General features: G+C 45.8%; 4 protein-coding genes across 5 annotated transcripts in view; 3 read left to right on the top strand and 1 right to left on the bottom strand.

The window, feature by feature from the left end:
* The window catches only part of LOC120446892 (epidermal growth factor receptor), a 40,185-nt gene that overhangs the window by 8,148 nt on the left and 16,815 nt on the right, over positions 1 to 15,222 (bottom strand). Inside the window, exon 1 of one of the 2 annotated variants that reach the window (XM_039628109.2) lies at positions 4,379 to 5,651. The exons of the other annotated variant lie outside the window; for it this stretch is intronic. Coding sequence (XP_039484043.1) covers positions 4,379 to 4,679 — 301 coding nt within the window. The 5' untranslated portion in view covers positions 4,680 to 5,651. Of the gene's footprint in view, positions 1 to 4,378; positions 5,652 to 15,222 lie in introns of those variants that run through there. 2 annotated transcript variants of the gene reach the window in all.
* On the top strand, positions 11,384 to 12,728 carry LOC120446894 (serine protease grass-like). The gene is made up of 5 exons (XM_039628111.2): positions 11,384 to 11,423; positions 11,582 to 11,845; positions 11,904 to 11,946; positions 12,005 to 12,180; positions 12,237 to 12,728. Exons 1-5 carry the CDS (start codon positions 11,393 to 11,395, stop codon positions 12,683 to 12,685), a joined length of 963 nt encoding a protein of 320 aa, XP_039484045.1. The 5' UTR covers positions 11,384 to 11,392; the 3' UTR covers positions 12,686 to 12,728.
* On the top strand, positions 12,829 to 13,899 carry LOC120446898 (serine protease grass-like). Its single transcript, XM_039628116.2, has 4 exons — positions 12,829 to 13,086; positions 13,140 to 13,182; positions 13,237 to 13,382; positions 13,436 to 13,899. The coding sequence occupies exons 1-4, from the start codon at positions 12,855 to 12,857 to the stop codon at positions 13,846 to 13,848; spliced, it is 834 nt and encodes a 277-aa protein (XP_039484050.1). The 5' UTR covers positions 12,829 to 12,854; the 3' UTR covers positions 13,849 to 13,899.
* LOC120444735 (chymotrypsin-like protease CTRL-1) lies at positions 14,033 to 15,215 on the top strand. Its single transcript, XM_039624662.1, has 5 exons — positions 14,033 to 14,046; positions 14,108 to 14,355; positions 14,416 to 14,458; positions 14,514 to 14,692; positions 14,750 to 15,215. Exons 1-5 carry the CDS (start codon positions 14,033 to 14,035, stop codon positions 15,175 to 15,177), a joined length of 912 nt encoding a protein of 303 aa, XP_039480596.1. The 3' UTR covers positions 15,178 to 15,215.

Here is a 15,222-nt window from a genome sequence, read left to right on the forward strand (position 1 = left end):
AATCGGAATCGTAGTCGGAGACGGAGACGGAGTTGGTGCCAGAGTCTCCAGTGCGACGCTTACGTGCACGGATTTTGCAATTTTCCTCTCTCCGAGTTTTTCAGATTTTTTTTCCAGATTTTTATTTTGCTTTGCAGCAGAATGCTGTTGCGGCAACTTTCTTTCGTGTTGGCCGCTATTGCCGCGCTGTTCTATGCTCGCATCGTGGCGTCACGAAGGCGAAGGCAAATAAGCGCAACTGCAGCGGGTGGTGGGATGGTTTCAGTGGGGGCAGGGCTTGGAAAAGGGGGAGTGAACGGGCGGCAGGGGCCAGGAAATCTTCGCCAGAAAACGCTTCAAGCGCAGGCGCATCTTCAACTTGGCTTGGCATAACAAATTTGCAGGCAGCACTCGTCGTGGTGCAACAACAAAGCTCCGACAATCGACGGTGCTCGCTCAGAAAAAAGGACACTGCCCAAAATTACCCACTCACAACAGAGCCTATTTTCCAAACATGCAGTCATTATCCATTGAAATGGTATACAGAATATTTAGAAGAATAAAATTAGGGTTGTATTATACTATACTAATTATACTATACTATGCTATATTTGAATATAGTATAAGAATGCCTGTGCATTTCTCGCAGTGCCCGAACAAAGGCAAATCAGGCAACGGCCACGAAACGAAGATGCAGCAACAAGGGGCACAGAAAGGCAGCCTCTTGGCTGGAGATGATGGTACTGGTACTGGTGCTGGTGCTGGTGATGGTGATGCCTTGTGGCGGCTCATCTGGCTGGTTTTCCTCGGCGGCGACCCTCCCCTGATCCTCGATCCTCGATCCTCGATCGCCATGATCAGCATCTTCTGCTTTCGGGTTTTCGTGTTCGAAGCGCGTTCATTTTGTTTCGAACAACAATTGGGCGCAGGTCGTGAGGCACGACAGTAAGAGCAACAGCAACAGCAACACCAAAACAGCAATGCCTGGATTAGATAAGCTTATTGTTTTCGCTGTTGCCAGTACTCTTTGTTCTGAAGCCCCTATCCCCCCGCAATCATCGAAAACCCCCAACTGGGCTGAGCTGCAGCTTTTGGTTATTGCTGCTGCTGCTGCTTTGGCTTTGGCTTTAGCTTTGGACTTGGCTTAATGAGCACGCCCTGGCGCCATTTTTGGTCTGCTGCCCGGCTTTGAATTTTCGCATTCGCCACTATTTTTAGGCATAGAACGGCTCAAGAGCGAGACCGAGACGGAAAAGAAAATCGGGGAGAGGTCTGCGAGGCGATCTCCACAGCAGCAATTCGTGGGCAGAGGACCGACAGTCTCGGCTTTAACTCTTTAACTCTGGTTTTCGAAATCGAACGCCCACACGCTGAAAAAAAAAAAGAGGCAAAGAAAAAAGGCGGAGGCAGAAAGTCAAGCGAACTGCAGTCAAAAGTTCACAACAGTCAGCACAGTGAAAAAATGTGGAATTCTGCACGTAGATAGATTTTCAATGTTACGAAAAATGCAAGTATGCTACAGCAAATATGATTAATAACTATAACTTCAGAAACAGAAGGTTATGTTTTCAAGCAATCTAATTGTAAGCAATGTAATTGTATTGTGTTATTTTCCGTGTATCCTAGGTGAAGTGCCTTTGGGTCCGGGAAAATCAAACAAATATGCGCAGAGAGCATGGCTCTATTGAAACAATCAACAAGTGAGCGACACAGACTGCGCAATCGCAGCAGCCCAAGATGCTCTTTCTTCGCTGCTCAGTCGCTCTCCACGCTCACTGGTGTGTGTATTTGTGCATCTGTGTGGGTTTTAGAAAACCAGTATTTCGACTCGGGCTCAAAATGACTGGAAGTAGTTGAACGGCTAAAAGTAAATGCAACGCTAATGCATCAGCTTCAGCATCAGCAACTGCAGCAGACCAGGACTCAAAGTTCAGCTTCAGCTCTGACCATTTCGCAGTTCAATTTGGCCATTATTTCTTTGATATGATGGCTTAATCAGAAATATAGTGGAAAAATGCAAAGCGCACACAGATACACACCACACATGTGTGAATGTAGGCAATAGCCAGCGCGTGCCTGTCGCCGCAATTAGCTCCAAAATGGGGGATTTTTCAGGGGGCTCGGATTGGGATGCTGGTTGGAATTGGAATTGGACTCGAACTCGGACTTGGACTCACGAAGCCGTCGCAGCAAAGCGCACTATGGAATGCGGTTTTTCAAGCGCTAGCACGCACACTCATACATTGGCTGAGTTGCGCTCAGTGTGTGTGTGTGTGTGTATCTATGTGGGGGGAGGTGGGTGGCAATAGTTCTGTGCCTAAATGGTAAACTATTTGCAGGATACTTTATAAGCAAAAGGGCTTTCAAAATGGATGGATTTAGGAGCTAGCCGAATGGGAACTAATATTTTTGTGGGAATATATGGATTAATAGGATTAACAGCAAATAAAACAAGTCAAAGAAAAATTTCTAGGAATATTAATATTGAGTTTACTACCATTTTGCCTGATTAAACAATTGAAAGGGGCTTTTTTGCAAGCGAGTGTCGCGTTTTGAACTATAAAGACGTCAGTAACAATGGACAGTTGTTCAAGTTTCCCAACCCCCAACGATATTTTAACGGTTTCGATTCGAGTGCACGTGCAGGCTTTTCGCTAGCATTTATTTGCATACATGCCGCAGCTGTGCTTATTTATGGTCATAAAGAAAAAAGCGATACAGCACAAGGCAGAGCAAACAACTCGAACAATTTCTGCGAAAAAGGGCATTGTGACAGCGATCGTCTGAGCGAAAAAAAGGGTAATATCATGACGATTGTCATCGGTGCAAAGCCTAGCATTTCTTATCGGTTTCATAACTCGCGTATCCCCTTATATAGTAGGTTATAGCCAAAGTTTCCGTTTTCCTATCAATATTTGCACAGATGCTGGCGCACAATGCGCACATTCAGTTATTAATTTGCAGCTACAAGATCACTGAATACTTGGTATCGACGGGCCGCCTTTATTCGAATCCCCATTTAATTTTTTACCTTTTTGTTTGCCCGCCAAATACAAACATTTGCCTCAAAGTACTGTGCAAACAGACACCGCCAGATACGCCGTGGTGTTCATTAATTTTGTGGCCAAATGGTTACCCAAACAACGCAACAGATAGCCAGCCAAGCAGCCGAAAACGTTCCAATATGCGAATACAATTTTTTTTATTCATTCATTTCCCAACGGGTGTACACAACGAAGCCCACTAAAAGTAAAAAACCTCGAGAACTGCAGAGTCAACAAATTGAGTCGCCATTTTAGCTGGAAATTGTGTCGCTAGTCGCTGTTGCTTTTGCTGTTTCTGTTGCTTTTGCTGTTGCAATTGCTGCTGATGCACAGAAAAGGGCACGCAGACGGCGGGAAAAGTGGCAAAGTGGAAAAGTAGCAAAGTGGAAAAGTCGGGCGGTTTTAACACTAACTAACTACGCTTTACCTTGTACATTTGACATTACGAAATGCATAGAGCACTGTGCTCTCCTTGGCTAATCAGTGCGTTCTGGTACTCTGATATTCTGATATTCTGATATTCTGGCATTCTGGCATTCCGGCATGTTTGCCGTGATATCTGATGTTGTGCGAGGTGTGGGGGTAACTCGAAACAGGGGCGATAGTGCACACAAGACTCTTTGACTAAGCCAGCGCCAAGTCAAGAGGTGAGCCACAGGGCAGGTGAGACTGGCGCGAAGGGCAGGTATGAAATGAGCGAGCGATCACTCTAGACTAGGGGATACCCTGGCGTATACGTGATATTGCCAAACCTCATTCAAAGTCCAGATAAAAGTTCAAGCAGAGAAATATTAAGTAACCTTACAACACATACAACTTTATAGTCTATAAAAAATAAGAAATTATAATACTAGAGACAGTAAATTCAGAAAATCACATGTATGGGTATGAAAGTGCCACTAGAAGTGCCCTTCCATTAATGAGCTTAGTAAACTGTTTGTAATATTGCACACTCTGCAGCTACCCTTCAATAATTTATATTCCCAGGGTAACGATAAGACCAAATAATACGAAATGCAGCCGAAAACGAAGTTATACATAAAGTGCAGCACGGGGGGGACTCATACGAAAAAAAAAAAAGAAAAACACCATAGCGATAAGATAAACGACATCATATCGCTGGCACAAAACTGAAAAACCCTAAATGCGGTGGAAACTCTAGAGACCAACTGATACGGTGGCCAAATTCGGGCCGCCGACTTGGCTCTTTGGCTTTTGATATATGGGCTGCCCATACCAGTCACCAGTCACCAGTCACTAGTCACCAGCAGATGATCTACATAAACACATTGTGATAGATGGACGGCTTGAGGAAGATGGATAGATGGATAGATCCTTGGACGTTTGCGACTTACTTTTCCCCTTCACGAACTCATGCTTGTTCTTATCCTCCAGACTGGTGGGAATGGTGACTCCGTTGGCTCCCAGTCCCAGCGCGAAGTTGGCCCCGCCCCTCTGCCGATTGACGGTCGAACTGCTGCGGTATAGGAATCGATCCCGATCTCGATCCCGATCTATATCCTGGTGGCGCTGGCGATTGTTCTGGCGCGCGTAGCGATCGCGGGCCGCCGAGGCGGGCCAAATGCAGATGCAGTGGGCCAGGAGCAGGAGCAGCAGGGGGTAGGGGCAGGAGCCGTGGCGCCGTCGCAGCAGCATTATTGTTGTTGCTGTGGGCGGTGGGCGGTGGGTGGTTTGTGCTTTGTGGTGGGCGGTACTGTGGGATGAATCAGGCCCTGTTCCAAGCTATAACCCCTGACGTCATAGGGGTTATTTTTTATGTATTTCTTCTTTTTCTTGAACTTGCGGTTTACTTTCGGCTTTTTGCTCGCTTTGCAGCTTTTGCGTGCCAAAAATACAGCTTTTCATAAATTTGATTTCAACTCTTTCACTGCGTTTGCTGTTGTTGTTGTTGTTTTGAATTTAAGCTGTTGTCGTTGCAATTTGCCACTGTATTGGTGTTTACATTTCACTGTGTGTGTGTGCGCGTGCGTGTGTGTGTTTTCGAGTGGGTCTTTTGAACGCGTCAGTGAGTGTGTGTGTGTGTGTGTGAGTGTAGGAACCAGTTTCACATTACGAGCCACAAGAGTAGTCCGAAGGCTTTTTCTTATACATGTGTGTATATACACGAAATATATGTGTATAAAATTGTTGTTATTTTTCAGCTTCTTTTCAGTTCGCCAAACGAATTCGAATATTTTGAGGTTAGAGAGGCGTGCGCAGGCGCAGGCGCAGCTTTCAGCTATCGGCCTTAATTGCCCTAAGCAATTGTTGTGTTGCCCCCGCAGCCGTCGTTAACATGCACAAAACACACACACTTGGCCATCATCATTCGCACTGAGCCAACGCGCTCAACTGGCCAACAGCCGCAACTGCCAATTAGCAGGGAATTCACAAATAAATACGCTTAGTATTTGTGCCAAAAAAGCACTTGTTTTACACGCCGGTTGTTCGGTTTTTGGGCCTTTGGCGAACTGCGATTTCTCGGTACTTCGATTAGCACGATTTTCGAATTAGCAAACGCCGCGATCGAGAGCACAGATACTCTATATGGCCGAGGATTCGAGGCTCAAGACGTCCGTACCACTGAGCGATTCGCGTCTGCGCAGCAACAAGTTGTATTCGAGACTGAAGCCAAAGGCGCAACCCAAAGTCGCTCCTCTCTCTCCCTCTCTTCCTCTCTCTCTCTCTGTCTGGCACTCTCTCGCCGCGTTGGCCACTCTCTTTTGCGGCGAGGAGAGAGAGCGCACACAGGTAAAACTAAAGGTGAGCGGCGAAATCTCGAGCGCAGATCAGGTCAAAATAAAAGCAAAGCCAGCGATACAGCAACAAATACACAGCACAGCTGCGCACCGCACTCGCCACCTCTCGCTCGCACAGCGCAGCGCTCTCACTCGCACCAACAGCCGACCATCTACATCCACAATCCACAGGTAATCGTAAACGTAGCAGCGTTTTAAAAAGTCAGCGTAACACGAAACGATACGGCCAGATACATTGGGCAATCTCCCCCTGACCAGCAAATGCTCTACATAGCATGCGAAAAACGCTAAACGTTGGCCAAAATGCACAGAATCGCATTAGGCGCCATCTCAAATGCACTAAAACACCATAACTACAACCTTTATCTTAAGATAGAGTATATAGCTCTTATATTATATTATATTCTGTAAAGAATCGCGGGCTTGAAGAATGGATGCCTAAATCTAACCATCTTTTAGCACAAAATATGTTGCTCAATATGCAGGGTGTATATAAATGTTATACTCATGGGATTTAGGAACAGATTTCCATTAAAAGATACAGGAAAATTAATAATAATAATAATTAAGAATACATATACTATAGTTTTGAGAAGCTTTTATTTGTGGCAACCTTCGTTGTAAGATCGCAATGTTTAGGATTGTAATACTACAACATTTCGGCTTAAGGCGCCAGAAACAACCTTATCGAGTGCAGAGAAGCGTTTTTCTCACAAAGGATGGTACTTGAGCAACAATGTCCTCATTTCCCCCTCCCCCTCAGATGCCAATAGCAAAGGCGAGGCCAAAAAACCAAAGCGGGGATTATCCGACAGCATCTTAACTTCGACAGCTGTGCAGGGCATTTAAGATTCGCATCGATTGTAGGTCGTTTCCAGGTAAGATCTTGTGTATATCCCAATTTCTTGGCTCTTTTGTTGTTGTTGGAGATTTTGTTGCTTTTGCGGCGAATTCGAAAACGCTCAGGTAAAACGATCGTCGCTCTCTCACCTGGCTGTGTGCATATGTATGTATGTGCATGGGTGTGTGTGGGCATTGCTGCCATATAAGCGCACAAGATCTCGGCAATTGTATCTGTATCCGTGTGTGTAACTGTGCCCGCATCTGTATCTGTATATCTGTGTATCTGTTTGTGTGTCTGCGAGCCGAGCTGAGCCTGCGTGGGCCATGGATTGTCTTTTGGCAAAAAGATTTCTGTTCGAGCGTTGTCAACATTGTTAGGGCAGATCCGAGACCGAGATCTCGGTGGCCTCTTCTTCACCTGTTCCCAGCCCACAAGAAATCGGGGTTTTTACGCCTGCGCCATGTGCTCTGCGGGATCGGGATGGGATTCGGGCCAAAAGGACACTGTTTCGGCAGGTAAATCCGAAACGTTTTGACCTTTCCACTTTGCCGTAACAGTAAGACAAAAGGTGCACTTGGAAAAGCGCAACCAAACTCCATGAGTCGCATTTGAATCTCGAATCCCACGCTGTGACTCTCGAGAGGCGTTGCATTGTCTTGCTCGGCGCTTTGTTTCAGAGCATGAAAATACATTTAAATTGAAAAGCGTTGCCAACCACTTTTCGAAGGGGGAAAAGCGCCGTGCTTCGATCTGCAGCCATAATCAAACATATTAATAGCCGTCTGTCCCAAACCAGAAGACCTCAATCAAACGGCCACTGCCCAACCCGTACAGAATCATCTGTCAAAATCGAAGAGCCTGCAACTGACAGCCGAACATCGAGTTGAGAACGATCTGAGAACTCTGAAACTCTGAAACTCTGAAACTCAGAACTCTGAAGCCACTTCAGGGCACTCCACCACTCTGGCACATGGAACCACAGGTAAACGCCGCTCGAAAGGTGTAAGATGCCGAGATTCCAAGATGCCCAGACCCACACTCATAAACATTTGATCAAGCGTACAAAATGCCATGCGAAGAGAAATGTTTTTTAACTCCCCCACTCCACTCCATTGCAGCACTCCATCTGTCTATGATCTCTCCTCTGGTTTTCTTGTTTTTGCTTTTCCCAATTTCAAAAGAAAGCCTCGAGAACCAGGCCCTTGAAGTGATTCCTGCCCGCTCTACAGGTTGTCGGTATCACTCGGAATCATTCGAAATCATCGTGATCATCACCATCGATGTCTGGCGAGTCGACGGCGAGGCGTTACTTTCAAGTGCCACGCAGATTAAGGGCAACAAAAGATCGGCTCAGGAGGCGCTCAAGTGTCTCGGGATGAGAGCCCATAGTCCATAGGATGCTCCAGCCCATAGGGCGCAACGAATTCGTTATTCGTTCGTTGCATTATGGAGTGTTGTTGCACATTGGCACATGGAACACACAAGTACATACCATGTATGTACCTACATAGCGCATTATCATGGGATTCGTTTATTTGCGAAGATATGTGATGAAAGTGCATGTGGCGGAGGCAGCTTTAAAAACATCACTCCTTACAGATCTTAAAAACAAGAGTTCATAGATTCATTTGATTCATTTTGTGTCAAACTATACGTGTTTAGCATGCATATATTGGCCATATAAATATTTAAGAGCTTCATAATTAGTCTAAAAATACAACAAACTTACAGCTATTTCTAGAATACAATGGTGATTAAATAACCATTAGCATATTTGAAGAAAGAATGCCTGAGGCAGTGAAATGTTTGCAAAACAACTTAGTTAACCACAATGAAATCGGAACTATAGTATTCCAATTCAAGCCCTTAACTATTAGCTCAATTTTGGCCAACTTTAGCGCGTGCCAGCCCTAACACCTGAATGCGCATAATTGGATTACCTGTTTATTTTTATTCTTGGCCCTTTGAAAGCAGCCCTGTGCCTTGGAATTCCGTCGATACAGTTGATAGATCGATCAGATTCACATTCAGATTCTGATTCCGGCTGGGGTTGTGCTTCATCAGCACTCAACTTGTCACACGACTGTGAAAAGCTGCTTAGAATTAAAGCTAATTGCCGCGGCCACAACATGATGCGGCACATTTGACTTGGCTGGGATTCCAATTCCAATTCCTCCTATTCAGCCCGGCTAATTGGTCATAAGATCGAGCGCGGTCTCAACTCAACTTTAACCCCCAGCCAAATGGCAAATGGCAGGCGTGCAGATACGCAGAAACTTTGACTTCATCTCATCGTTTTAGCATAAAGAGGTTTTTGTTTTTTGTTTTCTCGCTTTTTTTTAACTGATTTTTGGTTTTTATTGATTGTCGCAGTCGTCTGCTGTGTGTTGGTGCACGACTCACGTTTCAAAAAACAACAAAAACACAAAAACAAGCGGGGTAAAATAAGAAATACAAAATACGAAGAGTGCCTCGCCGTCTCTTGGGCCGATTTCGAGTTTTTTGAGCTTAGCGCTGTATTCCGCGTATTTTTATTTCGCCGTTCGCCGTTCGCCATTCGCTTTTCGTTCCTTTTAATGTCTTTGTAAACATAATTGCAACAACTCCAATAACAGATTGTTTGCGCGACTTTAATCGCTTTGTCGTGAAGTGTGAAATATGAGCGTCCAAGTCGCTGGGGAGCTTTCGGCGGATCTCCATCTACGTACGTCTCGATCTGCGGCACTTCCCCCAACTCCCAATACTCCCCAGTATTCCCCAGTACTGACTGCCGCCCGACCTATAAATACCCACAAAAATATTTAAGTCGCGTCTGCCCATAATATTTGCAATGTGTGGCCTGCTGGCTGGTTGGCTTGTGCCGCTAAATGTAAATTATGGTAGGCCGACTACATTGTGTGGCGGCCATTTTGGCAGCGGACTTAGCGGACAACAAGTTCAATTAGCGCATCGCTTCGATTTGCTAAATTTAATCCGGGCATAAAGCACGAAGTGAATGCCAATGCCACTCCGGTCAGATAAGCACAAGCAAAGCACCACCTCCGGAGAATCGGGGAATCGGAGAATAGGGGAATCGGAGAAAGAGAGAATCGGGCGGCGATTAGCGTGGAGAGGAGCCGAGAATCTGAGAAACGGACGTTTTAGCCACGCACACGTGTGCTCCACACAGAGAAACTGCATGTCACCTCCATACTATAATGGCATCTATTATTTAACATATAACATATTATTCGTTATTTATAAATTGCAGCCGAAATACTTCTATTTAAATTGCAGTACTTTATATATGATTGATAAGAAAACTAATAAGAATAACATTTTGAAATGTTGACTAGACTGCGATTAGAGTTCCATATACTATATGACCTCCCCGCTAATGATGCTCGTTATTTCTCTCAGTGCGAGGACTGGGCTTACGTGGGCCTTTGCCTTTTGGACCTTGGAGTGCAGGGCGCCCGTCGACAACAGCATGTTGCAACAACACTCGACAGCGGCAACCTGTGGAGCCTGCGTGCCATTAGCCATGGAGCATGAAACAAAAGCCGAGCCAGCCAAGATGGAGCACTCACGAGGAATGGATCCCAGTGCAGAGGAGTGGAGTGGAGTGGAGTGGTGTGGAATGGAATGGAGTGAAGTGGAGTGCAGTGGAGTGGTGTGGAGTGGAGGGCTGCCACAATGCATTTGCGATAAATGGCAGGCTTGCAGGCATGGAAGGCCCTTAAAAGCCAGCGACAACGGCGACGAAGAAGTGAAAGATTTGCGCAGTGAGATAGCTCATTTTGGATCTGAGCCGGGTCTCTGGGCCAGTTCTTCGTTTGTTACCTTGGCTAATCGGCGGCTATGTAAGATGGTTGTTGTACGTGCCGCGACACAGTCGCAGCCTCAGTCCAAAGTCAAGACCACGAACGTGCTGTTGCTGTTGCTATTGCTGTTGCTTTTGCTGTTGCTGTTGCTGCTCCATGTTGACACCAGCAACAACAGCAGCAACAGCAGCAACATCAGCCACATCAGTCCTCGGTCCTCAGCATCAACCTCAGTCGACCACAGCCGCATTCCGAAATGTAAGGATTCCTGCAGCTCCAGAGGCCGCCCCACTGGCAGCAGGCCCGGCAAGGTCAATAAATCCAGAAATCCAGAAATCCAGAACTCCAGATCCACTCCCGATTAGCGATGGCTAGGGTATTAATGCCCATGCCCAGCTTCGCTCATGGAAGTCCATAACTATGGGTATGTACTGTAGGAGGGGGATTCACCTCGTGTCTTTCGTTCGTGAGTTCGAAGTTCGAACATTCCAAGACGAATATTCAAATTCCAATGCTATTCATTTATTGCGGCTCATTTGCCCATTTGCCCATTTGCTCATTTGCTTATTTCAAATGAAAATGATTAGTTCAGCCGTTGTCTGTTGTTGTTCATATTTCTGTGTTTTTCTGAGTGTGTGCATTCAGATTTTTTCGAACTGGAACCGGTTGTGGCACCAAAGCAGCACTTACCAAAGCTTCGACTTGGCCAGCGAGAAATCGGGCGAGAGATCGGAGTACGAGATGCTGGCAAGCCAAACCCACACACCTACCCATTATACCCATTATATACCTCTCTCTTCTTGGGATCGGCTGCTCAGCATCCACACGTCGGAGGGGAAATAGGGGGAATTCTTGCAGATTGTGGGGCTACATTTCCCCTCTTTCGATCGCCAGCGAAATTCCTCTCAACTTAATGCAGCGAGTGTGGAGTCCTTATAAGAACTCCGAGAGTAAAAATTACCCATGCAAAGCAATCTTACACAGAAACGAAAAGGTAATGTATAAATGGAATGTACATACGAGTATATAACATAATATTATATTAAGTATTGTATTAAAATTGATATAAATCATGGAAATGCCCGCGACCAAATAAATTGTTTTGTTTATTGCTTATTTTGAGCGCCTTATCGCCTCGTATTAATAAAACAGAAATTCTCGACGGCCTATCTCTTAGTACGCTCCTCGACATGAAGATCGTCGCAGCCGTAATTACCCTGTTTACGTGGATTGGTTTCGGGAATGGGGAATCACCCGTGTTGTTCCTCGAACCGAATTGCGGAGTTCCGATTTCGAGTATTAGTGCCGAGAGTGGAAAAATCATCAACGGCCGGGAGGCTGATATGTTCGGTAATCCATGGATGGCACTGATAAGCAGTGCCACAATTATGTGCGGCGGATCCCTCATCACCAGCCGTAAGTACTTAGGATGCTGGAGAAAGTTTAGCTCAAATAAAAAGTATTTCCTTCGCAGGATTTGTGCTAAGTGCTGCGCACTGCAGATTTAATAGTCCCACGTGAGTAAACGACCTTCAATTAAGGATGCCTAATCGATGTGCTGTCACCTCGCCAAAGGAACGCATACCTCGGCGAGTTCGACAGGTCGACCCTCACGGATTGCTCCACCACAGCCTGCATGCCGAACGCCATTAGAGTTCCCGTCGATGCGCAAATAGCCCATCCCAGTTTTGTGCACCATTCCCAGAACGACATTGCCCTGTTCCGGCTGGCCATTCCGGTGCAGTACACTGGTAAAAAAGACGCCAGTTTCTGAAGCATATCTCGGTTTCAATTGAGTCGTCCACAGCGCACATAAAGCCCATCTGCCTGCTGACCAACTACAATCCGTTGAACTACATCCGATTTCTCACTGCCACGGGATGGGGCAAGACGGAACACGGCGAGAGCAGCCAGATCCTAAGGACAGCCACCTTAACTCAAGTGGATCGCGCCTACTGCTCGTCCACGTACGGAAACCGAGTGGATGAGTCGCACATCTGTGCCGGGGACTACACCGCACACACGTGCATGGGCGATTCAGGAGGTCCAGTCTTCGCCAAGATACCCATTGGTGCTACAGATCGAGTCGTTCAGTTCGGCATAGTCAGCTATGGGAGTAGGGACTGTAGCCAGGTGGGGGTCTACACGAACGTGATGTACCACATCAACTGGATCGCCGAGGTCGTGCGACAGGGAGGTCCTCAGCTCACAGATGGCAGAATCTACTATTATACGCCTTGGTTTTATTACGCTTGATTTCTTATTAAATGCTTCAAAGCCAACTTGTGTGCTCCTCCACAAGAGCTTGTTTCTGATACCTAGAAATACGCTCTCTACTCTCCGGGCTTATCGCCAATCCGTAAATAGGGAACACATCCCAGTTGTGTGATGTGCTCAACCATCAGTATGTTTGCACTGCTGGGATATGGAAAACATGGAAATCTTCGTACTGTCCGTGCTTTTGGCTGCCTGTTCAGCAATTGATGTTCAGCTGGGTCCGCTAGGTGACAACTTTCTGGAGCAACCGTGTGGCACTGTTCCAAATTTTAAATACAAAATTATTGGAGGACACAACGCCCCAGTGGCCACCGCTCCCTGGATGGCCATGGTCATCGGGGAAAAGGGTTTCATCTGCGGAGGCTCACTAATCGCCAAACGTAAGTTCTAAACAGTGAGTGAGGTGGAGAAAAAACTAGCTATTGATTTTCAGGCTTCGTACTGACGGCTGCTCATTGTGTGGGCAACGAAGATCTGTGAGTATTCTCGAAAATTTATCAATTTAATTTACCACTTTCCCAACTTTATAGAAAGGTCCACCTCGGGGTACTCGACCAAGAAGAAGCAAAGGCATCAAATGAGTTCGATGTTGATGGAATGTTTGTCCATATGGATAGTGATCTTGGCAAGCACGATATAGCTCTGTTGAGACTGGCCAAGCCAGTGCCATATGCTGGTAATAAGCGAGTCTACTTAGAAATACTTGATTACTAACACATTGTCCACCAGATAAGGTCAGTCCGATCTGCGTGCTGCTGGACCCGCTTTTCAAAAACTTGGATGAGCACATTATCAAGTTCAGAACCTACGGCTGGGGCCAAACCCAATCTAGTAACTCTAGTCGCATGCTCCAGAAGACATCGCTCTTTAATCTTCGCCGATCCGAGTGCTCGATACTATTTCCCCACCTGGAGATCGATCGGAATCATGTCTGTGCGGAACGTGCTAATGCCAGCACTTGTAGTGGCGATTCCGGTGGTCCTCTGACCGCCATCGTTACCTATGACCATGTCCCAACGGTGTTCCAGTTCGGAGTCACCAGCTACGGTTTTGAAGACTGCTCCAAAGCCACTGTCTTTACAAACGTAATGGCCCATTTGGACTGGATCGTTAATACCGTGCGCCGAGAAGGGAATTTGTAACCTTATCAAAAATTTTAATTCAGTGTTAAAAGTTGAACTAATAAATCCATTGCAAAACCAGCGTTTTATTTTTAATTATACGAAATATTAAGCGACCCTTCGACCTATTCTTATGTTGCACTCTTTTGAAAAACAATTTTATAAATTCTTTGAATCGCGTTGATACGCTTCTATATTACATATGATGATTAAGCTTTTGTTTTTTTTTATTAAGGCAAAGAACCAGATAAGGATTGCTCTGGCGACCAATGTATTAAAGCAATGTGCAAACCACGTTTCACATCATTGAGTTCAAAATGAATTGGCAGCAAGTTGGCTTCATTCTCGCGCTTTGTTTCTACGGATCTCGGGCCCTGGAATGGCTGGATGCGAACTGTGTTAAAAAACCAGTGGGATTCTATGAACAAGTATATGGAGGTCAAACTGCTGATATACGGTCGCATCCATGGATGGTACAGATACTTTTTAATGGCCAACATTTCTGTGGTGGCTCGCTGATAAGCTCCCGTATGTACTTCTATTTTAAGTGACCAGTGTGAAGCTGGATTAATCGGAGTGTTTTTACAGAATTTGTTATGACAGCAGCGCATTGCCAAATGCCATTTGGTTTGTACGTACCCATGAACATTTTTCAATTAACATTAATGCCCATCTTCACCTTAAAGGAAAGTGCGTTTGGGTGGATCTAATAGGACGAAGACAAGAAAACTTTGCTCAAGCCACAATTGTTCACCAGCAGGTGCGGAAATCGATGTGAAGGCGATATTTGTGCCTAATTTGTACTGGGACTATCATAACTATGACATTGCCCTATTTCAGCTGGCCGTGCCGGTCAAATACAATGGTTAGTATACAAGAGTTAATTAAGAGTCCATATCACTGAAGATGTTCTCTGTGCCAGCTCAAATTAGACCGATTTGTGTGATGCAGTCCTTGGACGAGGACAAACTACGGCAATTTTTGAGCTACGTCAGAACGTTTATTGTAACCGGCTGGGGAAAAACGGAAAGAAATCAAACGAGCGAGACACTGCAGTTGGCCAGCTTTTACCACCTCGATCGCGGATACTGTCTTCAAATCTTCGACCGGGCAATAGGCTGGCCACACATTTGTGCTGGCCACTCGCAATCCTCCACGTGCACCGGAGATTCTGGGGGTCCGTTGAGCGCGGAGATGACCTTCTCGGAATGGAAACGCCCCATTTTGTTCGGAGTAGTCAGTTATGGGGCTCCAAATTGTCGCGAAGCTACCGTTTTCACGAATGTTTTGCATTACATTAACTGGATCGGAGATGTTGTCCGCAGATTCACACCCAACTATAATAACTAAATACAAATTTTTAATTGAATATGTACATATACGAGTATATAGCCA

This window comes from Drosophila santomea, chromosome 2R (genome assembly GCF_016746245.2).
Source record: "Drosophila santomea strain STO CAGO 1482 chromosome 2R, Prin_Dsan_1.1, whole genome shotgun sequence".
Lineage (NCBI taxonomy): Eukaryota > Metazoa > Arthropoda > Insecta > Diptera > Drosophilidae > Drosophila > Drosophila santomea.